The sequence below is a fragment of the Amphiprion ocellaris genome, chromosome 7, assembly GCF_022539595.1.
Source record: "Amphiprion ocellaris isolate individual 3 ecotype Okinawa chromosome 7, ASM2253959v1, whole genome shotgun sequence".
NCBI classification, from domain to species: Eukaryota; Metazoa; Chordata; class Actinopteri; family Pomacentridae; genus Amphiprion; species Amphiprion ocellaris.
Genome location: NC_072772.1, coordinates 13,988,918 through 14,013,865, shown reverse-complemented (window position 1 = coordinate 14,013,865; position 24,948 = coordinate 13,988,918). Strand labels below are relative to the sequence as shown.

Sequence of the window (24,948 nt, the reverse complement as noted above, 5' to 3'; positions counted from 1 at the left end):
TGATTGAATATAATAGACTATATGAATAAATAACCCTGGGGTGTGAGACTGAATAACAATCATTTTTTACTTCTTCTTTTTATATTAATCAATGTTAATCTTGCATATGTTATTTAATTTTTAAAAAATGGAATGAAGGTCAATTGTAAAAAAAAAAAAAAAAAAAATGTCATTAGTTGTAGTGCTAAAGAAGTCAAAAAGGTGACAGATCTGTCCCACCAATAGAATTTTTTGCCATCATAGATGCTGTAGTGGTGATTACAAGGAGCAATTATCCAAACATTTAGATTTGAGAATTGACCATCAACCTGCACAGCTTCTCTGATATAACACAAGCTTGTTGGTGTTTTTCTTTCCGTTTTTCTAAAGCCATTTCTCAGAGATGTACCCAGGTGGCTAGCAAAAAATGATCAGGGTTTGTCCTGGCTCAGAATGGGCCTTTAGTTTGGTGACTACACATGACAGTAGGCATGAGAGCAATGAGTTTGTGTCATCAAAATTGACCAATGTGATTTGGCCCAACAGCCTCATGGGGGCACAGAAAGTACTGCAGAAAGTAAAGTGAGGATGCTTCTTAAAACCAACAATGACTAATCTTTCTAGTTGTGCACTGTTCATAAGATACTTGGTATGCTGGTTAAACATCTAAAACAACTTGCCGCTGTGGATTCAGGCTCCTTCATTTGTTTCTGTCTCTTCATGTAATCCCCAGATTGACTGGATGTTGAGATCAGGGCTCTGTGGGGGGCATCTGTTGCAGGACTCTTTGTTCTATTTGTCATTTAAGACGGTTCTTTATGACTCTCGCTGTATATTTTGGGTTGCTGTCATTCTTGTTACGCTGCAGAATAAATCTAGAACCTATCGGACAGTTGCCTTCCTGATGTTATCGTGTGATGGACAAGAATGAAAACCTCTGGTGGCTAAAACTTTTACAAAGTACTGAGCACATATTTGTAAATGGTAGAATAGGTCTGAGATGTGGGTCTGAAATTAGGATACTAACATAAGGGCATGTACATTTCTGTGTGTCAGCTTGTTTGATTTTTCTTTTGGCAAAGATCTTACTATTATCTTACTAACATCAAGCAGAGCAATCTCTATGCAGCCTGCATGTTCTGCAGTAGCCAAACCGAGTGACATCATCCCAGCTGATGGAGAGTCTGGGTCTTACACTGTAGTGAAACCGAAGCTTGTTGTGCGCAGAAATGCTGTAGTGATATACTGGATGGTCAGCACTGCTAATGGGCATAAAGATACAGTGGGTTCATCAGGGGTCCACAGCCTAATGGAGCGTAATGGATGCCAGTTAGTATAAAAACAGCTTTATACTGTCAGCCATTTGAACAATTCCTATCATTCAGGTCCTTGGATCTTAACTTCACTTGACAGGGAGGATGGTGATTGCTGATAGATAGACAAAGGCCGCATTAGATAAAACATTTGGAGGAAATCACTACCTGCTTTAGTCATCTGTTGGGCAGCTTCCTTACATTATCATTAGGCACCACTTACACTCAGGGTAGTAAGGAGGGATGATAGTGCCCCTGGAATTTGACTCGATATTGACTGAGGTTGTATTGCTAAACAGAGAAGAGCATGCATAAGCTCATGAGTTTACTTCTTCAGTGGTGGACTGGGCCATTTTCTGCATGGGTGACATTTTTGTGCATGAACAGTGATGCGCATAATCTTGTTTACTGAAACGATTTCTGGTTGGATTTTTATTTTTTTTTTGGTTTGTTTGCCATCCTGGTTGTTATACCAGGCTGACAGTAGTTCTTTTTCTCACCAACTTCTTACGTCTGAGGTCTGTCTGAGTGTGGTCTATTTGCGTGGTAACAGTTAAATTGAGGAAGGAAGAGGTGAGTTGTCTAAATAGACTCTTTATGTTAAGAGTCATCTGTTCGAGTAGATAATGCCAAATGTGCAGTCATGGGTGATCATTGGCCTGAATGTTACTTGTGCTGTTAGTTTGGACATAGTTTCAGTGCTCAGGAAATTATGTTTGCGTAAGAAGCCACAGATTGCTCAGTTTGTAAGCAAATGACAGTCCGGGTTTATCAGGCAAGGCTATTTCATGCCCCTGTAGGCCAGATTATACCCCCACAAGCTTGCAGTATTAAATTTTTGATTGTCTGCCACATGCTGATGAAACAAATGTATCCACTATAATATGCAATTTTACTTACATTCCATTTACTTTCACCTAAATTCCTGCTAAACTATCATGAGCTGAATAAATTATACAATTGATTAATGAGCTATCCCTGAATTAATCAAAAAGGGAACGTACAGAACAAATGTTCAACTTAAAATTTTAGGAATTTCCCATATGACCAACAAACTGCTTCTGATTCGTTTAGATGTCAAACTCAATAGCTCTGAAGTACAATTTCAAAACTATCAGGAATTAAAACATGATTTGCCACAACCTAATTACTTGACACAATGATTTTCTTCTGCCTTTGGCCACAACTTACCGCAGGGTATAAATTATCTTAGGGTATTTCATAACCTGGGGTATATTTTAGCCAATAGACTTGATGTGACTAACCAATAATGTTGCCCAAAACAGTGGTACTTTTGATTGCAACATGGCAGAAAAGAAATCTTTGTTTCTTTATTCTCCCTCCTCATTTGATGTTCATCTTCTATGTGTTGCATCAGCGTGTTATTTTTAAGCCTGTGTTGGGAAAAAAGAAACTCTGGACCTTGAAATACAGACTTATTTATTAAAACACAAGGGGTTATCATCTAGACTATGGTTGTATTGTCTGGCCTTGGTCATAATTTATCTCAGGATATAAACCAGCCTACACTGTTTTATACCTCAAGGATATAGAAGGCCAGAACTGGTGCATTTAAAAGGAATGTGACCGAGTGCAGAGTAGAAAAAACTGGCAGATACAAGGGGAGCATTAACAAGTAACCTCGTTTGGCAAAGCTGACTCATTTAAGGTCAAAATCTGTGCACTCATGCTTTGATGTCAGTTAGAGACAGGAAGTCTGATTTAGGTGTTGCCTCCTTCCTCTTCTCAACTTGAGCCCAAAGTTGAGAAAAATATACATGTCTTCTTCAATGCAGAGGAAAGGGGTGTACAAGACAGGGCAGCTGAAAACAGGGAGGTTTGTTCAGTGGATTGTGTCTTTCCAGCCTCCTTCTTGGCCCGAGTCAAGGAGGATGTGCTTCAACCTGTAAAAGGAATTGAGCTCGGTGAGGAGGACAGAGGTGAGATGGTTCCAAATATGGGCATCAAGTGTGCCAGCCATGTTCCACCCCCCTAACACACACACACACACACACACACACACACACACACACACACACACACACACACACACACACACACACACACACACAGAGAGAGAGAGAGAGAGAGAGAGCTTATAAAGCAGGAAGGAATTCATCTCCGCTCTTGAAGTGGTCAAACAACAAAGTGAATGTTTCTGGCCAAACGTCTATTCAGCTTTTCCACAATGCTCGATGCCGGGCAAAGGATGAGTCAGCGCTCAAAGAATGCTGAGGGGTTTTCTTAGCAGAGGAGTTTTAGCTGGAGATGTCTCACTCCATTCAGACGGAGATATTAAGAGGAAGCGTTTAAGAATAGCAAAGATAGCCTGGATGCCCGTTTCTGTGCGCCTGATTCATGGAGGCAGAAAGCAGTAGCCTGCAGCAAGTGTGTGTGTCTGTTGCATTTGTGTGCCTTTAGCAGCGTGCTAGGACCTGTGTGAGAAGAAACACGCAAAAGGAAGTTTGAAGACAGCGTGAGTGACATTAGAGAAGCAAAAAGTGAAGAGAAGACTCACGAAGATCTGCTTTTTCAGTCTAGGTGTTAGTTGTAAAAGCATTTAAAGTTTTAACCGATACTGAACTGAGCAGGGAAACAGGGAAATTGCATGCATTATTTCTGAAGGAGATGCTGATTGAGGTTAAGTGCAATACTTAAAAAAAAAAAAAGTAGCTGACTCTATTCTCTTAAATGTTGTCACTAAGTTGTTTCCACCCTCATTTAGTTCTGCTTTAATGTCCCTTTTTAAAATGTTGGATATTTCAGCAAAATCCTTCCTGTTTCTTAAAAACAAAGAAACCAGCAGTGTAATCCTCAGAATAATTTGCATTTGTGTGACATCTGTTTTGTGATGTTTGTGTTCCTCATTCGCTTAGCAAGTGGAACAAACAAAGCCGCGTTAGTAGGAAGTTTAATCAGAGTCTGCACTTGAGCTACATATTAACCTTTATGGGGCAGATGTATCTCACTGGAGGAACAGGACTTTGCAGTTTGAAAGCTTATCTTCCACCTCAGGGCATAGTCACTGAACAGTTTTCAAGATAGTTCAGTAGGTTGGTTTCAGAGTCATGTGGGCCCACCTGAATGTCTCTGACAGCCCTATACATGCCCCCCGAGGGTGACATGAGGACAGTGTACTGTCAGATGATCAGGCTCAGCGTCAACAGGCCATTGTGTGGGCTCCCCATGTCCGAGTCAGCATCAGAGGTCAAGTACTTTACCACCATCATGACCTCAGTTCATTATGTTTTGCCTAACAAGCTGTACTGGCAGGCTTTAGTGAACTAATTTGCTCTAATTATTTGCATTTGCTCAGTTTTTCTCCCTGTGACATTTTACTGAAAAACGTATGGGTTACAACTGAGAATTGACTTCGAAGCACAAAGACTTGAGTTTCAGAATACGGCACACAGAGAAGCATTCACGTTCTGGCACATGGCGGGGTTTCCCACGTTACCCCCTCACAGTTAGTGCTTCCTTTTCTCACTTCTGTTCACAGCTGTGTGTCTGCAGCATGATTTTCCCAGCGTTGTCTCGTGTCGAGCCCTTCTGCTGCTGTGGTGGAAAGAGAAAGTTTCACTCTTAACTCACAAATGATTTTATATACTGTATAGCCATATAACCATATTGTAATCTTATTGGCTACAGATTTCATTTTGCCAAATTCTGAGTGTAAAATACTAACTTGGCATCAAAACATTTTTAGCTGACCGTACCATTTCAAAAGATTAAAGAATTCACCTTTTACTACGTAATACCGTGAAAGCATATATAAAACATTAGTCTTCTGCACAGGCATATAAATTGATGCTTTTCTCAGAATATCAATCTTTATCATGTGTGACCATCATTTGTGAAATGTGGTGCCTATTTTTATCATTCTGCGAACTAGAGGGAAGTAGCACTTTGGTTACATGCAGATATTATTAAGTGATTTATTGTCAGTCCATGTCTGGTTTCAGTGTGATGTTTTGTTGAAGGAAAAGATGAAAATAAGTAATGAATCATGGATTACTCATCTAAGGGGCAGCGCAGCCACCTAGGTTTACTAATTTGAGAGCGACACCTGTTTCTCATCTTATGTGTCATATTGTGCTGTGAATTGTGTGTAAATTGTTCCTTGAGGCTATTATTGTTGGTCTGTATCGCTGTATCTGGAGATTCACAGAAGGCCACAGTAGAAGGCATTCACTCCTGGGGGCAAGAATAACTCAAGAGGCCTGGACATCATTAAAAAATGATTCTTGGCTGTTGTTGTGAGGGGGCAGCTTTTCATATTCTGGTATTATGCACCCCTGAAGGAGAGAAAAGTATGATGAATTATGCTGGGCTGTCAGAGATGGATGCAGAGACAAATAGCATTACTCTCCTTAGTGTCTAGACAGCACTAAGTAACTTCAGTCTGGTTTGTCTTAGCGTGGTGACTGATGTATTTTATGTATGTGTGTTTGGTAAAACATTATCATGATGAACAAGATAAATAGTGAAATGTGGATTAATCTGCGCTCAGGTATTCTTCAATGGTAAGTCAGTTCTACTTATTCCTGCACCGTATATACAGCACTGTTATATAAGAAATATCTCTGCAAGGATGCCACCAAGAGGGCTCCTTGTACAGATTTTCTGCGTGTTGAAACTGTTTGATTAGGAGATGAAGAATGACACAGGAGCACAGTGGGAGGGTCAGGTAAGAGCAGGACGAGGAGGAGGGAAGAGACAGAACCACTGGGCCTGACTGTACTTGCCAGCACATTTGGCGAAAAGCTCTCAGAGCACAGCCTTATACAGACATTTCCAAGAGAGCAAGTGCCCCAGCCGTGCTCTGTGATTTCCTGTTAACCCCTCAGTGACTAAGAAGACCAAACCACAAAGGGGATGAGGAACTTTCTCTGGTTGTAATAGCAGTAAGTGAAGAGAGACCAAGTTGAGCTTCAGTAAATGAGTAATTTGCGTATTTTCATGGTGGTCACGTCTGGTGCTGAAACCCTCTGTTGTGATGAACTAGTCCTTTGCTTGTGGTATTTTAAAGGTGAGTGTCTCAAATCCCTCCTGGAGCATCAGCCAGTGACCCATCTGTGCTTAAGAGAAAACCTCTTAAGTCAACTTGTCGCTTCGTTATCTTGACTACGCAACCAGCTTCACTGTCCTCACTAGTGGACTTGGTGGTCTTCATTCAAGGAAGGACAGGAATAGATTGTTTATGGCCGCGCCTGTCGTGGTTTGTAAAACACAGTCCAGTCTAACTCGGTCGCGAGGCCTCTGCAGCCTGCTATACCCAGAGGACCGGGTCAACACGGGCACACGTGTTGGCAGGTTGACAGGTGGGAGGGTGTGCGCAAGTCCCTGTCTTTATGCGCTTGTGCCGCACACGCTTTTAGCGTCTCAGTGTCCGTCGTTCTATCAATAATGCAGCTGCTCACTCTCAGTCTCACTCCTGAGCCCTCGCTTTCTCTGCCATTAAATATGCATCCATTTCCCAGTCCTAAGTCTCTGTCCCCTCCAAGTTCCCATAAGCCCACTCTGCCCGGCACATCAACAGCCGACTTGATGCTGATGAGATCAGGGAATATTGCGGAGCTGTGTTTGATGTAGGATCAATGCAGCCATACAAGGTTTTAACCTGCTAGAATTGAATGATGGGCAAGCCTTTGTCTGCTGAAGGACTGTTTTGAGTTTGCCTAGTCTTCCTTGTAAAAATCCTCTCTATATACACCATTGTTAAAATAGTTATGCAACTTGGATCTCTGTGTACAGGATTTTCCTGCTTTCATTTAAGCTGAAATAATGAAAACCAATATCCAAGGTAGAGCTCTAACATTCCAGAGAATTTTGTGAATCTGCAGAAACCTCACCATGCCTTGTTAAACTGCAGTATTTAATTTCAAAACACCCTTTGGGTGTTTCTGAAACACCTTCAATGTTAGCCTTCAATACAAACTGGATTTTAGAGATTGATACGGAAATTCAGATTAAGCGTTAGAAAACATCCTATAGTGATAAATCTGTCTGAACATGTGTAACAAAAGCTATTGGTAGCGACACTTTAATGTTTTTTTCCTAAGAATTTCGATCAAGATTCATACACAGTGTCACATTGTCATATAAAAACATAAACTAGGGAAATCAGTGTGTTTACGTGGATACACGCAGTGTCTACATGATCTCAACCACATTTTTGCCATTTCTCTAATGTACTTTCTTGTTATTTATTGACCAACATTATAGTACTGCAATTAACTTAGTCAGCCAATATGTCAACCCTGACAGTTGATCTGTATTTATTCTCTAATTAAACTGAAACATCTGTACAGCACACTGAGACTGCATATAATACTGGAACAAGTATATTTAGATGCTGAGCACTTTTAAGATTCTGGGGGGAAAGAACACAAAATAAAAATGACCTCTAAGGTTCCTACCTCAACCAGTTTCATCCACTATTTTTTCTTAGACACTTTTGTGTTGTCCCGTCTTGTTCAGCACTTATAACTTGTCTAAACATTGTTCAAAGTTAAATCTAGCCTGATTACGATTCTTGGCAAAGCCTTCAGTTTAGTATATATGTTGCACAGTGTGTCTGACCCAGCGTTTAAACACTTTTGTGACAGTCATACTTTTGATGGTATTTCATGTGGTAATGCTCCAGCAGGTTAGAAATGTATCATACAGTGAAGTGAAGCTCATCTTTAAAAGAAAATATTTTGCAAATCAAATTGCATTACCTATCAGGAAAGCTGCAATTAGATATTTTCTCCATATTATTCAGCCCTATGTGAAAGTTTTTCTCATGAAATGTTAAGAGGAATGTGCGACATTTGAAGGAAAATGGAAAGATATAAATTGCTTGAACAAAAAGTTGTCAGATTTTTTAAAAAATTCTTTCTGAACTATAGTCATATGAGTAAAGTGCCAGACTTCTGCAGGGATCTGTACAGGTTACCAAAAAGAATGGAGAAGTTAAAATCACGATGAAAAACTGAACCAGCATTCACTTTGGGCACAATTAATATAAGACTTGTGCCAACTAACACAATCACAGGAAGGTGTTTTGAAGTTTATGTAACACACTTTTGCTGTGATTGAAAGCAAACCCAAGATCATCTGCAGTGTGTACACAGACAGATTCTGGTTAAACTTACAGGCTAAAATACTCGTGGTTATAGAGATGCTTATAGGCCTGAACATTTGAGTAGTTCCTGGTTGGAGAGGAGCCAACATGTGAACACTTAATCAATGAAATCCTACTTTACTCACTATACATGCTTTCATTTAGCTGTGTTGTGAGCATCAAAGCCAAACTGTAATTTTCAGTTAACATGGGCTGAATTTAAATGTTAACTTGTTGAAAAATCTAGAACCTGTGTGTGTCTGTGTGTGCATTGATTGTTGAGGCAGGAGCAGTCCTTATTAGGTAGTGTTAGCAGCAGGAAGGGGGTTGTGGCTTTGCTGCTGTGTCACCGGAAGTAGCAGATTGTATCACGGGTGGGACAGATGGAGGGAGAGGTCGAAGAGATGGATTAGGGGACTATAAGGAGAGCATGGGGGGCAAATAAGGAGAGGAAGGGGGAGCAATGATTAAAAAATTGGAGTTGCAATCAGCCGCTCTTTGTTACTGCGTGTCCTCAAAATGTAAAGTGCTTCTTGGCAAGCCAGAAATGTAATATATATATTTGAAGTTGTGCAAGTAAATGAATGCATGCAAACTGTGCATTATTTGCAAATATTTATTGACATTTTATCAGATAGCTTTGTTCTCCTCCTGTTCGTGCATCGCAAGAGCTTGCAAATGCTTGTCTGTGTGTTATTGCACAGACAGCTTTTTGCGGTGTGTATTGTGGTATTTTTTTTCTAAAAGGAAACATTTGTCTGTCTTTCGATTCTAGTGTCTGAAATGCAAACCGTCTGCAGCCTCTTTGCTGCCTAACCTGTCTTAAATACCTGACTGATGTGTAACTTTGTGTTTTCTGCCCACTTGGAACTATAAATAAATGTGTTGTCACTGATCTCAGAGCACATCACATGTCTGTTTTCTTACAAAGTGTGCGGAGGTGGAGGTTGATGCGGGGCAGGTGGAAGGTTCCAGTGCCTCGTCTGTTTGCCAGAGCTCGGCACAACTTCCCGTCTTTGTCAGCCTCCATTGTTGTCTCACCTTCCATCTTGTTTAGGATCAAACTAATCTCTGTTTTTCCAAGCAGACAACAACACTTTACTGCATTTGTTTTTTTCACATTTACTTCATCATCTTCTCTCTTCTGTCCTTCATTTACTTGTCATACTTACTTGCCAGTCATAGAGTTTGATGTATGTTTCTGTGGTGTCTTGCCAGACACTGTCTGAAATTCACATATATTGTACAGTTTGAGTCAGGTGCTGGTTATGTCAGTGTAGTGTATGGTATATGCCTAGCACACATTCAGAAGGATTGTGCTGTGACATTGTGGATTAATCAGAATGAGTGAAGGATCATCTGGAAGGACTGACTCTCATCTCTAAAAATGTTTTGTTTATAATGGAGTGTCTTTCATTCGTTTGTCCATCTGGTGTCTCCAGTTGTCCCTCACCTCCCTTGTGTTTGCTTCTTCCATTTAAGCTGCAGTCCACACTGCATGCTAGACAAAGAATTAGTCAGTTTGATGTGAAAATAGATGTGCATGTTACAGGACCAGGACTTTGGTAGTTAGTATCATTTACTTTCCACAATTGTTGGTATCCAAAATATATAAATTGAATGATTGTATTTCAGTATAAAGACTTTTTTTTTTTTTAAATGCAAATGTTCTAACACACACGTGGACATACAGCATTATATTTTGCCATATTTTGAATGTTTGCCTTTTTGTACAACAGATGTCGCTGTCACAATTCACAACCCATAATGAGAATATGTCAGGATGCAAACATTTGGACAATATCTAGTTAATATAAAGACACCAGAAGAAATTCTCACTTTGAATGCTTTGCGCAGTTGGAATGCTTAAATAATATTGAGATGTTTTTTTCTTTCTATACCAAATGCTCTGCAATACTGTTTACATCCTGGTGTTTGGTTGTCTATAATTTATTCCTGCTCAGCCGATGGGACTGCGAAATATTACTAATCATAATATTACATTATACTCATATAGTGCTTTTCAAGACCCTCAAAATATCTCCATACAAGACTCCAGAAGTTCTGGGTTTTTTTTTTCGCTCCTCCACAAGCGGTGGACCTGCCACTGCAATTTCTTTTTTTTAAATAATTTTTATTTTTAACATTTTTGAGTTGAACATATATGGGAGGATTACCTTTACAAAAATATGGTTTCCACACACTTACATATTATTTCCACACATTTACATATTGTTTCTTTACTGAAAGTCCGACCTTAGGGGCTTTACATACTCGATCCACTTTGTCTAGATAGTGTAAAACTTGTCCCTTTGAGTCCTGAGGGTAAAAGAAAGCTTTTCCATGGTATAGATTTCTTGAATTATGCTGATCCAGTCTTCAATTGTCGGTGTCCACTGCAATTTCACATGGAGTTGTACTTGTGTAGTGTCTCCCATATCCGTGGTTTATGGTGTTACAACCTGGCTGTCTAGGGTAACCAAGCTGAAACAGTTGCAAGAGTAAACAAGCACTGAATTTCCAGACTTCAGTCTGTTTTATTTTTTTTATAAGGATAAATTTCAACACAAAACGTGAGGTGTCTGAAAGCAAATGGGTGCTGCTGAAATTAAAGAAACAAAAATAATGACTTTTTCTAAGAAGGAGACTCCACCAGACTGTGGGAAAATAAAAATACATCAAACACAAATAAAAAGCTCAAAATAGAAATCCAAAGGCAGCAGCACCCCTAACTAAAGCTAACAAATGTTTCAGATAACAAAGGTTTCGGATACAGTTTTACCCTTACCAGTTCAGCTCCTGGCTAGCTTCCAGCCTCACATAAGAGTTCACAGAAACAACATGGGCAGCTCCCTTCCCTAAGAGCTGCCACCGAAGGCTGGCATCAACTGGCCCTTTTAACAGCAACTGGAACCTTGATTGAAGTGATAGTCCCTCCCCTACTCCAATCCAACCTCAGCTCCAGATGTTGCAGGTGTGGTGGGACGGGCACGGAGGCGGGGCAACAGCAGCACAGCACCCAAAAATACCAGTTACCAGACAGGAGGAGGCAGACAGAGGCACAGGGCCATAACAATGGTACCATTGAATAACAAGTAGTGACTTAGAGCTGAGGTTCTTGTGATGTCCATACACACAGTCATTAAGATATATTGTCAGTAGAAAGTAGATCTCTGACTGTCATTAGATCAACAAGTGACATATATTTGTGGTAGTGTCCATAAAGATCATTTGTCGCTGAGGTTGAAGTCGCTACCACACACGGTTGTGGTTTAAATGGAGAGGAATTTTAATGTGAAGCATGTCTTCTCGTGGAAAGCAAAACAGTCTTTACTAACTGTGTCACCAGGTGAGATCCTCATGCGTTTAAGACTCACTTTTACCATGCTGTAAATGAATTGTCTTTTTTTGTTCTGTCCTCTGTCTCTCCAGTGAGTCGAGTATTTGCCAGGCTCGGGCCACTGTGATGATCTATGATGATGGCAATAAGAAGTGGCTCCCTGCAGGCACTGGACCCCAAGCCTTCAGCAGAGTCCAGATCTATCACAACCCCACCAACAATGCCTTCAGGATAGTGGGACGCAAGATGCAGTCGGACCAGCAGGTACAGCTGCCAGCTTTGGGCTGACTATGTGTCTGACAGACTTTGTATGTTTGGTGTGCATGAAATATTTTGCCTCTGGTAATGTGAGTCTTGTGTGTGTCGCTCATCTGTGCCTGTCATGTGGCCTGTGGGCGTCTGTGGTGCCTGCAGGTGTGTGAGTAATCAAGTGTGAGACGGTCTATATTTGTAAATGCCCATTCATTCACATTATTAGTCTGTGATATGACACACTCAGGGTTTAGGTTGAGTTTGTGGAGAATATTTCCTGTATATACTGTTAGAGTTCTATTAGAGATACCTAAGAATCCATTCTTGTAAACCAAGCTATTGCTTTAATGAGTTTATTTACATTGATGTAGATGTATGACAGCATGGACTGTGTACAAACAAGACAAATAGTGCAAGAAGAACTGACTGGTATTACAGTAAACTTTAGCCCTAATAAACTAGTTCACCCTTTCAGCATAGAGAGGCCGTGGATCACCTGTACTGGTTCACGTTATCTCATTTGATCATAAACCCTGATGTTTAGGGAGGAGCAAGTAACAGAGGTTAAGGTACATTGGACCTATTGTCTCTCCCATGCTGTAAATGTCTTTACTTAAAACACTTGTTTTGTTGAACATATAATGAACAAATGTTGTGAGAGGAAGCTGGAAATCAAACCCAAACTCACAGATGAGCTTCATGTTTTGACTGAGTGCAGCTTGCTTTTATGATTTTCTGTGTTGATAAAACACTGCAGTACTTTTAAGCTATTTAGTCAAACTCTTGTTCTACATTTCTGCCTTGTCCTTGTTTTCTTCACTGGGAAAAGGACTAAGATTGCTGTATTTTAAATGTAAACTTGTGTTTAAATTCTATTTAGTTGAAAAAATTCCACATATGCCACAGGTTGGGTTTTGTGCTTTTGACAATCGCTGAACACCTTGGCACAGAATACTAATCACCACTCGTAGACCTGAAGCTGATTTTGTGCAACTCGTAGTGTTTATTTTGGCCATGATATTGGCATAGTGAGGGCGCCCTGTAAAGCCATATGACAAGGAGAACAAAGAGGGTTCCTTGTCGTTATCACCAGATAAAGGTGGGCAGTTTCCGAGTTACAAAGCTGAATAAACTAGGTTTGGGTGGGTCTATTCTCGACTACACCCCTCTCCTCCCTGCTGCTTCAGTGTCTGTCTCGTTCTTTAAACATTCAGCACTCTGAAGCGTTCCCCAGAGACAGCTCTTAAAGTGGATGATGTTTCCTGTGAGATAGTTAGTCTGTTCAACCATTTCCTGTGACAATTTGGGAAGAAGCCTGATACCCAATAAGAACGCTATATTTGTGTCTGATGGAGACATGCTGCTGGGTTTAGAGCAGCAGGGAATAAATGAAAATAGAGTATGGATGTATTTTTTTCTCTCCTTCCATGTTCCCCTCCTTTCTACCTGCTCCGTCTCTGACTGTCTGCATATAAAGTAACACTTAGTTGTTGTCACACTTGCGTTTTCAATTTGTTTTATCCATCCTGGTGTGATTGGATGATTTCAACAGCACTGGAAACACAAGCAGAACCATGGCATTAAGGTTTTCCTGTGGACATTCCAGCTTTTTAAACATGCAGCTTTCTCTTGCATAGATTTTCAAAATGCTTTTTATAGTGACTCTTAACATTTCTGGTCACATCCTCATTCTGTCATCATGATGGAGATGAGTTTTGGAAAATGCCACTGTCTGCAGTAGCAGCTGAACTTGCTACCCTCTCTTTTCATGTTTGCCCCCTATGATAGCCACTCTGACAGGGTCTCCTCTCCTCCCCTTTGCTCTGTGGAATCCAGAGGCTGTTAAACAAATAGCGAAATGGCATGTCAGCACATTCAGGCAAACCCATAACATTTTTCTCCCTGGTTCATAGGCTTCACGCCACCTGCTGGGTGGAATATAAACCAGGATAATCCATAAAAACACAAACACCATCATTTTAGACAAAAGCAGGGATGTGGGTTTGTGGGGTCCTTTAATAGTTTTTTCCAGTTATTCAGAGACGATTACAGCTCCCATATGCTACACGGTGCTTTTTGAACTTGTTCCTGTTTTGGGTGTTTAAATGTTTGACCAGCTAGTTCAAATCTGGTGTGATATTTTAAAATAAGAACTTTTAGAATGGTTTACAATTTACCCATCAGTGTTAACAATTTTGGGATTCATTTATGATTTGTACAATGTTGAGTGACCTCTTATTTACAGTATGTTATCAAAAATTGTCATTTAGTGGGATGATGTTTTAAAAAATCTCATCTTTCTTTATAGTCTGTGGGGTAATAGTTGTGGAGTTATAGTCACTCCTTTTTAAGCCGTTTTCTCTTTTAACTAGACCAACTGCCCGATGAATATCAAGCACAGAATTGTCGCAAATAAGTGTATTTCTGCAAGTTAGACAGTATGGGGAGTCTGTTTTTACATTTTTGGAAGGGCTTGTCCACCTGTTTCATGAAAAATATGTGCAACAAGTTTGTTTGATTATTGACAGATTGCCACAAAACTTTCATTTTGCTAACCAGCTCCATCATAAGGATCCTTGTTGATTGACCATCTGTTGTTCTTCTCTCACAGGTGGTAATAAACTGTCCAATCGTGAAAGGTCTCAAGTATAACCAGGCCACTCCCAATTTTCACCAGTGGCGGGATGCCCGGCAGGTGTGGGGGCTCAACTTCGGCAGCAAGGAGGATGCTACTCTATTTGCCAATGGCATGGCTCATGCTCTGGAGGTCCTCAGCTCCATGGCAGATGCAGGTAAACGAGTTCTCACTTCTGATTTTATTGACCAAAAGAGGCAACAGCACTGTGACTGATGTAATGTTTGCACAAGCTGTAAAAGAAGTGTATCCTTGCAAATCAAAGATAAGATTTTAAATGTGCAACAAACACATCAGTGGTTCGGTAAATATCAGTGTACTTCCACTTTGTGGCCTAACACGGCCAGCTGATATATCCTGATTACTAGTTTTAGCCTTTAGTTTCAGCAGATTATTTTCTCTCACAGCGTTGGGGGAATGCTGATGTACTTAGAACAGAGTTCCTGGAATGTGCTTCCAGTTTAACAGCAAACATGATTCACCAACACTCAAGAAAAGCAAATTAATCGCCTGAGACAGTACAAAAACATGATGCATTGGCAAACCCTATCCTGTTGTGTCTTTGTTTTGTCTTGTGTGTTTTAAAAAGTGCTGTACTAGTCCTGAGTGTGGGCTTTCCCAGTGTGATTCAAGATTGGTACCATTTGTTTGTTTTTTGTTTTTTTCCTGTTGTACATGCAGTTTTAATCAAATGTGACTTTGGTTACTCAGATCACATAGTATCAAGTTTATTCTAGTTTGTGAGAATGCACATTAAGCTTTGCATTGTTGCAGCTATTTTTTTCTGAGGTCCACAAAAAGCTTTACATTTTCACATTGCACTATAGCAACTGACCATAGCATTACAAATGCACACGATAGCGACTACAATGCAGAGAAGACAAGCTCCTGAAAATAATCAAGATATATAAAGTAAGTATGAAAAGGTTTTATAGGGTAATATTAATCCCTGCTTACTCCGTTCTCAACTGTTATTCTCCCCCATGTGACCTGTTTATGACCTGTTCTGCTATAATCCATGTCTCAGCTGTTAAACTTGTTTTCTGTGGCGTTAACTCTTATTTTCATTGAACAAAAACATGATTAAAGCTGTTTTTCACACTACTTTTTCTTAATTGTCCATAGTTAATCTGTTTTATGGTGTTTTTTTCAGTCTTTATTTACACAAGCTTATTATTTCCTAACATCTGATTCTTTGTGCATTTTGTGCTGCTGCAAAATAAAACTAATTAGAAAAAACAATGCTTTACTTGATTGGTGTACATCACCGTTTTTAGTTCCTCTGTCACATCAAGGATTTCTGCACCGTCTACAGACTTTGTACACCAAAAGATAGAAAATCCCCATACATCAATAAAAGCACATAGACAAGGACACAGTTCAATGAGAGGATGTTAAAAAGCAATTAAAATATGTTTTCTTTTTGATTTGGCAGGTTATGCAACCCTCCCCCGCCCCGTGTCAAATGGACCTTCTCCAGAAGAGCTTGAACAGCAGCGGAGGTAACTCCAGCCTTCCTTAATATGCAATTCTCCTTTTATTTTACATTCCTTATTGTAATAAACCGCTCATCACATTTAACTGGTGTTCTACCTTTATGTCCTCTTAGTCTGATGGGGAAAAAACTATAGCGTTTCCAGCTGATTACATTGCCAGATGTCTTTGGGGTTTTCAGACTGAATTTAAAACAGCAAATTCAACAGATCAGCAACGTCGGTGTTCAAAAATCCAATGTTTTTTTTGGCAGTGAGTTGTTTGACCATGTACCCCAGTGTGGTGTACAGTGGGGCCATGTGAAGTTTCATGTTTCTAACAGAAGCAAGCTATCCTCTGGGTTTAGTTGCATAACAATCAATAGCAAATCAAGCTGTCTTGGTTTTGCAGTATTTCAGTTGGCACAGTTTTGCACACACGCGTATGTAGAGGATTTGATGGCATTAGCCTGACACTGCTAAACCCTCAGTCAGCCTCTGTAGGTTAAAGGTTAGAAAGAGCAAGGTGGACGCCTCTTGCATCAACTCCACCTTCTCTCCTTCCATTTGTCTGTTCCTTCAGCGAGACCCAGTGCTGTGACTCCATGCATGCCTGCATTAGACTAGGCATTAACCTTTTAATCCCATTTTAGACTAAAGGGTGATATACTGCCCTGTCGGAGAGGCTTTGTGATTGGCCGTAGGGACTGCCTGTTAAGTTACTAGCTATCCCATTTGCTGCTGGCATGCTGTGGCTTAGTGAGCTTTTAAAACCTTTGGAATCCAGTATAGATGAAGGTGTTTGTGGATGGTATTTGTGTATTTGTATTAATGTTTTTTTATTTCCAACAATAAAAAGGTTGTGAAAAATAGACTAAGTACAAGACTTGAATGCGATCTCCCCTCATCCTTTCCCGGACATACAGTTTTAAATCCCAGAAACTGAGGGTTTGTGTGTGTGATTGTGTATGGACCTGTGTATTAATGAGTGTATGTGTACATTGTACTGTTTTGTATACAGCTGTTGTGAGTGGCAGATGTTTGTGGGAGAGGGGAGGGAGCAGTCGCGAGCTGAGGCAGCTCAAATTAGGCCGCCTTGTCCAGCTGTGGACTTTTTCGGTGGTAGGCTAATCAGATGTGTTGAAATCAACCTTCCATCCTTTAACTAACTTCAATGTGTTGAATATGAATCCTGTTTGTGTGTTTCTCTCCACCCAGTGTTAAACACTGTAATTAGACATGGTTGTTTTGTGCACAAGTAATCCAATAATTTAAAGGATATTAAACATTAATTGGGGGTGGTTGAAAGCCTGCATTGCTTATTATTATCACTCTTAAGCTCAACTCATTTTATGGTTTAACTGTTTTTAAGGATTTATATTGATTATGATAACTTTTACCATAAATTTTCTGTTGTCATAATCCACTATTTTGTTTTAAGCCTGTTTACATGTACTTACAATAGATGTGTTTGTTTGTACACAGATTGGAGCAGCAGAGGCTGGAACAGCAGGAGCGAGAGCGACAGGAGAGGGAACGACAGGAGCGAGAGCGTCAGGAAAGAGAGAGACTGGAGAGAGAAAGACAAGCTGCTGCAGGTCAGGAAACACCTGGGCTGGTCAACATGATTACAGTCCACTCATAGTAGTTTTCATCATATTTCATTATTTTTCTTGGGTAATTGTCCATGACTGGTTTGCCTTAAAAGCACACTCGCAATTTCATTGCATTAAACAATGTGAGATGCCGTCTATTAAAACTGTAAATAAATCTGTCAGACTGTATGATGCCCATTTCAGGCTTGTCAGTCTGTAATACAAACCTAGTGATTCATAGTGCTGCAAGGTAAATTTAGAATGCATGTGTATTAGCAGAGATGTGTCACCAGCAACAACAAAAAACAAGCTATGGCAACACCACTGTTTTTTAGCTTTATTTAAAAGGCTGTATTGGCCTTTCTCACTGCGATGCCCTGTTTCCTGGCATTGGTATGTAGACATGGATCACAGCAGAATTGTGATTATGACAACTTGATCCCTCCCTCTTTGAGCCCAGAAGCTCCACTGATCATTTATGGACATGATCTAGGACCCCTGCTCTAGATTTTCCCACCTGTCTTAAGGCTAATTCATGTTTCTGTGTGTCCACAAGATGTATGTAGGCAGCCCAAAATTTGTGGACGTGCAGACGGCAGATGAGCTTGGACAACAAATGACGCTGAAACCAAAAGCTTGTTTTGAGGAGAGACTGTGCAGGGAGATTTGCAGTCATGCACACCTTTTATATTTCATCCATTAAAGAGCAATCCCTGTCAGGCTTTGGAGGTGCTTTGATTTGTACATGCTTTAATTTCCCGCCCAAGCACAACGAGAAGCTACAAATTCTCTAAAAATATGCATTGTCCATCCACTGTGATTGGGACAAGAAGGCGACAAACTCAGCAGCAAGCTACTCTATCACACACCTCAGGAGTAATCAGTGGCCAAATATTTATCTAGCTGCTACATCCAGTAAAAAGTGCAAGATCACAGTGTTTTAGAGACATCAGCAGAGAATTTGTCTTTTTCGGTGTTAAATGTGAGGAGAAATGTAATCATCTATTCAGCAGACTGACAATTACTGACAGTATTTATTGTAATATTAATGGCACCACTTTCATGTCTGCATTCAAAGTCACATGGGGATTTAGAAACATAAACTGGACTTTACCTGTATCACACTGCCACTTGTGTGCATCTTGATTGTCCTTGTTTTTGAATAGTTAGTGATGGCCCCTCTCTGTCTTTAGTCCATGCTCCTCCTGCCCCGATGGCCCCTGGAGGTCCTCCTCCTCCACCGGCTCCTCCTCCACCCCCTGGCCCTCCCCCTGCTGCTGGCATCCCTCCCCCTCCAGGACCACCTCCCTCAGGACCTCCACCAGCCCCGCCCTTGCCCGCTGCAGGAGGTGGTGGTGGCTCGGGTGATGGTGGTGGTGGTGGTGGTGGTGGTGGTGGATTAGGAGGAGGTGGGGGCTTGGCAGCAGCCCTGGCAGGAGCTAAACTCCGTAAAGTATCCAAGGTAAGTATGTATCAAATTTTGGAGTTTGAGCTTTTTGTTAGGACTGTTACTTTGCAGCTGTTTGAAGGCAAAATTATTATAGTGGATAATCACTGAAGCCATTCTGTGCTTTTCTGATTATGCAAATAGTGTTCTGCTGCCGTATTGATCCAGTCTAGCAGTCACGCTTGCAGATGTAAAATACCACCATCTGTGTTTTTGTTATTTGCTGCCCTCAGCAGGAGGATGGAGCTTCTGCACCTTCAGCAGCCAAATCTGACTCCAGCCGTAGCAGCAACTCCTCCATTGGAGGAGGAGGCGGAGGAGGAGGAGGAGGAGGTTTGATGGGTGAGATGAGTGCCATCTTAGCAAGAAGGTGAGTGACAATACAAGTTTGCAGTTGCATAAACTGTCCAATATCCATACAGTGTATCTCCATTTACACCATATTTCATCATTGGGTAATAATTATGTTTTAAATTTATGACACATTTTTTTAACTAACTCTTCAAAGTTCCCAGTGTACTCATCTAAATGTGTTCTAACTTAAAGTGGTTCTTTTGATAAACAGGAGAAAAGCTGCAAACACTGGAGAGAAACCGCCTGTGAAGACACAAGACAATGTAAGGGTCTGCTTTTGGTCACATCATTTTTGAGTAACACATAACAAGCACTGTACTGTTTTTCTTTTTCTTTTTTCTTTTTTTTTTCTTTATTGCATGGGACCGAATACTGTAGATGATGGATAGCTAGCTGGAAAAATAGAAATAGATTGAGGATGACTCATTTTTAACAGAACATCCCTGATCTTTTCTCTGCAGGATGATTCAGAGCCTCAAGGTCAAAGCGGTGAGCACTAAACAATTTTATTGGTAGCACTACCTACGTTCATCTTACAATGAAATGAATGTAAAATACAAAAAATGTAACGGCTCATTTTTTTTTAAAACATTCTCCCTCAGACCCTGTGAGAAGACCTTGGGAGAAGTCGTCCATGAGCAGGTAATCCTACAGTCAGTTATTTGTCATCAGTGAATCTGTAACCCCCAGTTGTCTTCTGTCTTTACTCACCCTACAGACAGTTCTCCATCAGTGCGTGTGCATTTTTGTGACCATGTGTACATCTTTGCTCACCTCTGGACAAGTGTGCTTTTGTGTGTGAATGCTGTCCATTTTCATTCTAAGAGAAGAGTGTGTGTGTCTCACTAACAGGAATAACTCCATCCCCAAGAGCATGGACTCCACTCCCTCATTGTCTCAAGGTTTCAGGTATACATGCTGTCCCATTCACTCATGTCCTTAGCTCCCCTTGTTTCTTTTCCCCCCTCATCCTAGCACAGCATCGCTGCAACCTACATATTAGGGTAGCATATTTTGCAGATGATAGCACCATCTAATGGATCAGAAAATAACATTGCACCCATGGGACTTCAAGATGTACCAGCAGAGTATGTTAAATGTAAAAACTGAGAAATGAGATGGATGACTGGCATTGTGATTAATGCTTATTTTGGTTTGGGTGCTGTCCTCTCGTGGGAAACTCTGTCACCCTCTGACACTGATGATGTGTAAGATGTGATTGATAACGTAGCTTGTCTGTAGATTGCAGTTGATGTGCACCTACCAGTACATACTATGTATGTTTTCAAAAAGCATCACTATGTTTCCAGTAGTTGCTGTTGATTTCTTTTCCAATCCAATACCGATTAAAAGCCAGGCTGGTATTTCTGATACCAATACAAATACTTCTTGTGTACAAAAGCTTAATGTGTTCAAAAAAGGTAAATAAAAAGTAGGGGAAGTAGGGAAAGTAGGAGGGATGAGAAATTGACATAGCCTTGTTTTTTTTTTTTTATAGACTGACTAAAAAATAAATAATGATGTGAATACATTCCATGATAAATATATAAATGAGTCAATAGTCTGTCAGTCAAAGCAAATGAAACTGGGTCAGTGAACACCACTGGCAGCTTATACATTCAGTATACTAATGTTTGTTGCTTACAGAACAAATCCTTTCAAATGGATATGTAAGTGTCATAAAAATATGTAGAGGTTTGGCAATAAAACAGCCATTTCAACATCACAGGCTTTTAAAAATAACAATATAATGAAAAGGTGCTTTATTTTCTCGACTAAACTCAATATTTGCAGTCATAGCCTTTTTATTCTATCTATGGCGGCATTTATTTATTCTATTCATTAATTTACAACTGCATGTGTTTATTTTGCTGGCATACACACATCAATTTGAATAAAAGTGCATTTTGTCGTTTTAAAAATGGGAACTCCCGTTGTTTAAGCATCAACACACAATGGAGCCTATATACATGCAAGCCAGAGATAAATGTTGCCATAACTACACAGTCTGTCTGTCTGTGCCTGGATATTACCTGTCATTGCCAAAAGACTCAGTGATAGAAGTCTGTCTCGCACCTTTCTTCTCTTCTTCAGACCGGATTTAGTCACTGACGCATTTATAGAGCTGTAGTTTGCGTTGACTGACAGGTGGAAGTAAAACTTCCTGTTGACTGGGTCTTATTTAGAGCAGTTCCTGCTCGTAGCATATGAACATTCAACTGTTTCCCCTGATGATGATAAAATCCTCATTTACCCCAGTCACGAAGTTTAGATGTCAATTCTGTAATAGTAGAATTGATCCAAGAACAAAACCTTTCGGAAGTATTGATATTTTCGTATCAGGTTAACCTTTATTTAATCTCTGGGTGTGTATTTCTGCATCAACCATTCACTTTTCTTGGTTTAATCTTGTATTATTTTGTTGAGCTTAATTAATAGTTTCCCTGTATGTGCAGCGCCTTTTTGTGAAACACAGATATAAATTTTTGTATTTGTCTCGTCTTCTTACAGAGCAAAAGCTGCAAGCAACAATAATGATGCCGGTGGACCGGATGACTCAGATTTAGAGAAAATGAAACAGGTGAGTTTCTCCTCCTTTAAGTATTATCGATTAGTGACCAAAAGAGCTGAAGCAGTTTAATCATTTTACTGGAGAAAGCTGACAGAACTTAGTTATTCAAAAGTGGAACGAGCTATTCTTTGTTATTTGAATTAGTCAGAAAACTACAACCTTCCCTTCAGTGCTCTTTCATAAGCCTCACCCCAGTTTCAATTACACCAATTACTCAGCATGCTAACAAAAAATGTTCAGCCCTTACACGACACAGAAGTGGATTTCTCCTTCTCATAATTCAGTCAAAGCAAATGTAATTTTAAAAGTCTTCAAGGAAACGACGTATAACCACATAAACAGCAAAACCTAGTTGTTTAAATATTGGCTGCAAACACCATCTGCAAATTTGATTTCCATCCTGCTGCACATGTAGAGATTTGCAGTAACCACAGTGTACGTAAACACATTCTTAAACACTTGGTCTGATGTTTCTGCAGGAGATCTTGGAAGAAGTGCGGAAAGAATTGCAAAAAGTCAAGGAGGAAATTATTGGAGGTAAGATTGCTTTGTACTGTCAAAAAATTATCCAAATTTTAATATTTCAGTGAAGGATTTCAGGAACCTAATGCTTGTTTCTTGTCTTTTTTTCCAGCCTTTGTTCAGGAGCTTCAAAAGAGAAGCACATAGTTCTGCTGAGTATCAGGTGTAAAGGGAGGGATGTGATAGATGGAGGTGGTTGACGCCCATCGAGGCCTCTCCTCCACTGCGCCCTCTCATGTAGCCCAGGGATTTCTTTTTCTCCTACACATTTTCTCTTTTCTCTATCTCTCTTACGCAAACACACGTGAACATGCTTGCTTCATTCTACAACATGCATATTCACTTCATGTAAATGGTAACCCAGGGAACCTCCTCACGTCGCCATCCCACACTGTTGATGATCACTCAGACATTGCAGCAGTGATCCCATCTGTACCATCTCTCCCCTGTTCAGTCATCCCGTCCTCTCGTGTCCTCCATGTTTTCTGTTCATCGGCACCAATTCAGAGCGCACAGCTACAAATGCTCTCGCAGTTTGTCATCATAACCCTTTTTGCCGCAGAAATCCTGCTACTTGTGTCCTCTCCCTTCTGCTATCAGACGCACCATTTACTGATAGTGCAGTCTTCAGTATTCAGGGATAGTGTATGAGTCATATTTTAGCTGTAATGGCAAGATGCTGGCATGCTGGGATCATTTTTCTCTCCTCCTCTGTTGGCACAAATTGTTCAGACATCTGCTAGTAGGTTCTCCTCTCTTATGGTAGTTGGAGGTGGAAAAACCAACGATAATTGAGGATGGATCAGAGAACCCAACTCCCTCGCTACTGCAGCGTATCTCTGTCAAGTGGACTTTGAGCTCCCAGCAATGACTAAGAACTCGAACAGCACAATTCAAGCCTTCACTGCTGCACGAAGAGATGTTAGAGGAAGAGGAGACAAGCAAAGGGAATCTGATGGACAACCTGAGTGCTGTGAAAGAGGAGTGTGTTGTAGTTTTATGATGTGTGAGAAATTTATTCTCTTTGCATTGCACTTGTTCCAGAGGAAGTGTGTCTGCGTGCCACACTGCCTTGATAGACTATTCCCTCTCACTCAAAATGAGATATTTGTTGGCCAGTGCAGTGGTCCTACTGTACACTGTGCTTCCGGTTGTTTTCTTCCATTCTAGCTATGTTTTCTAATTTTGAAACATAAAAAAATGGCCATGATGAGGTCAATTAATTTGGCCATGACCAACTGCCTTGAGAATAAATATATAAATATAAATATAAATATATATATATATATAAGGAAATACATATATTTGTTTTGAGGGAAAAATGAAATGGTGTTTCTATTTTAATTGAAATGACTGGTGAATGGGGATTTAATTTTTCTTTTTTTCATTGATTGTTTTCTTATGAAATGTTATTTTGGGTTTACTGTTTCTTTTTCTAATAGAGTCTAGGCTTTTTACACTGAAATATAAAGAAAACAGCTTAGAGACACTGGATTAGAAATGCCTTTATAGTCGAATACAGCTGCTTCTTAAAATGCATCACTTTGTCTCGAGTCATCTTTTGCATTCTGTTGCAAACCTGAACAGTAAAAAAGCAACTGGATCTCCTCACAAGAACCAAAAACAGAAGTCCAGTTGCTTTCCAGTGAAGTTCCTCGCATTACCATGACGTGGATTATATAGAATCGACACGGACGTCCTGTTAAAAAGGTCTCTAAATTAAGACGCTTCACATTTTATTTCTTCTTTCCACGTCAGTCCAAACTACTAGAATAGAATGCTTCGATACAAAAATTTGAGTTAGAGCCATGCTTAGAATGCAGTAAGACATTAAAGAAATCACGTCTGTGGTATTAGCAGAGTTTCATGTGGTTCATGATTGAATTGTATCTTCAAGACAGCAGAGATGCAGAGTAAACATTTGAATGTGAAAGATTATAGTACAAACAATAAAAAAAAAACATCTGAATACATTTTAAATAAGCACATAGTTGAAATTAAAAGTGCATACAAATTTTTAGCGAATAATTCAAACTGATGGACTAAAACAGCAAAAAATGACAAAAGGTGAACAAAACATGTAAAGCATAAAGTATGTATATTTTAGATAAAATAGAAAAATAATCCGTGAATAAATGGTTAAACAAGTTTAATAACCAGACTTTATCAAATAAAATAAAAACAAATGTATATATTTAAGTTAAATGTCTTTAAGTTACTGTAGTATTTTCTCTGAAGGGTTAATAGTTGGAGCAAATCTTTAAAGATATGCTGTCAATTATGTTTTTGAAAAAATAGTTTTTTAATTTGTTACGAAACTGGCGTACATGGAAGAATTTTGCGTTGATTTTAAGGAACA

At 39.9% G+C, this 24,948-nt stretch overlaps 1 protein-coding gene across 2 annotated transcripts in view; it reads left to right on the top strand.

Annotated features, from left to right (window-relative positions):
* Positions 1-24,128, top strand: part of vaspb (vasodilator stimulated phosphoprotein b) — a 30,128-nt gene extending 6,000 nt beyond the window's left edge. The window contains exons 3-15 of one of the 2 annotated variants that reach the window (XM_023271831.3): positions 11,833-12,004; positions 14,604-14,784; positions 16,063-16,129; positions 17,585-17,697; positions 18,888-19,156; positions 19,375-19,511; positions 19,707-19,758; positions 19,957-19,984; positions 20,098-20,137; positions 20,348-20,404; positions 22,007-22,076; positions 22,547-22,604; positions 22,702-24,128. In XM_023271831.3, coding sequence (XP_023127599.2) covers positions 11,833-12,004; positions 14,604-14,784; positions 16,063-16,129; positions 17,585-17,697; positions 18,888-19,156; positions 19,375-19,511; positions 19,707-19,758; positions 19,957-19,984; positions 20,098-20,137; positions 20,348-20,404; positions 22,007-22,076; positions 22,547-22,604; positions 22,702-22,736 — 1,279 coding nt within the window. In that variant the 3' untranslated portion in view covers positions 22,737-24,128. The remainder of the gene's footprint in view (positions 1-11,832; positions 12,005-14,603; positions 14,785-16,062; positions 16,130-17,584; positions 17,698-18,887; positions 19,157-19,374; positions 19,512-19,706; positions 19,759-19,956; positions 19,985-20,097; positions 20,138-20,347; positions 20,405-22,006; positions 22,077-22,546; positions 22,605-22,701) is intronic. The other variant, XM_023271998.3, reaches the window with a different exon arrangement.
* Positions 24,129-24,948: the final 820 nt, after the last annotated feature.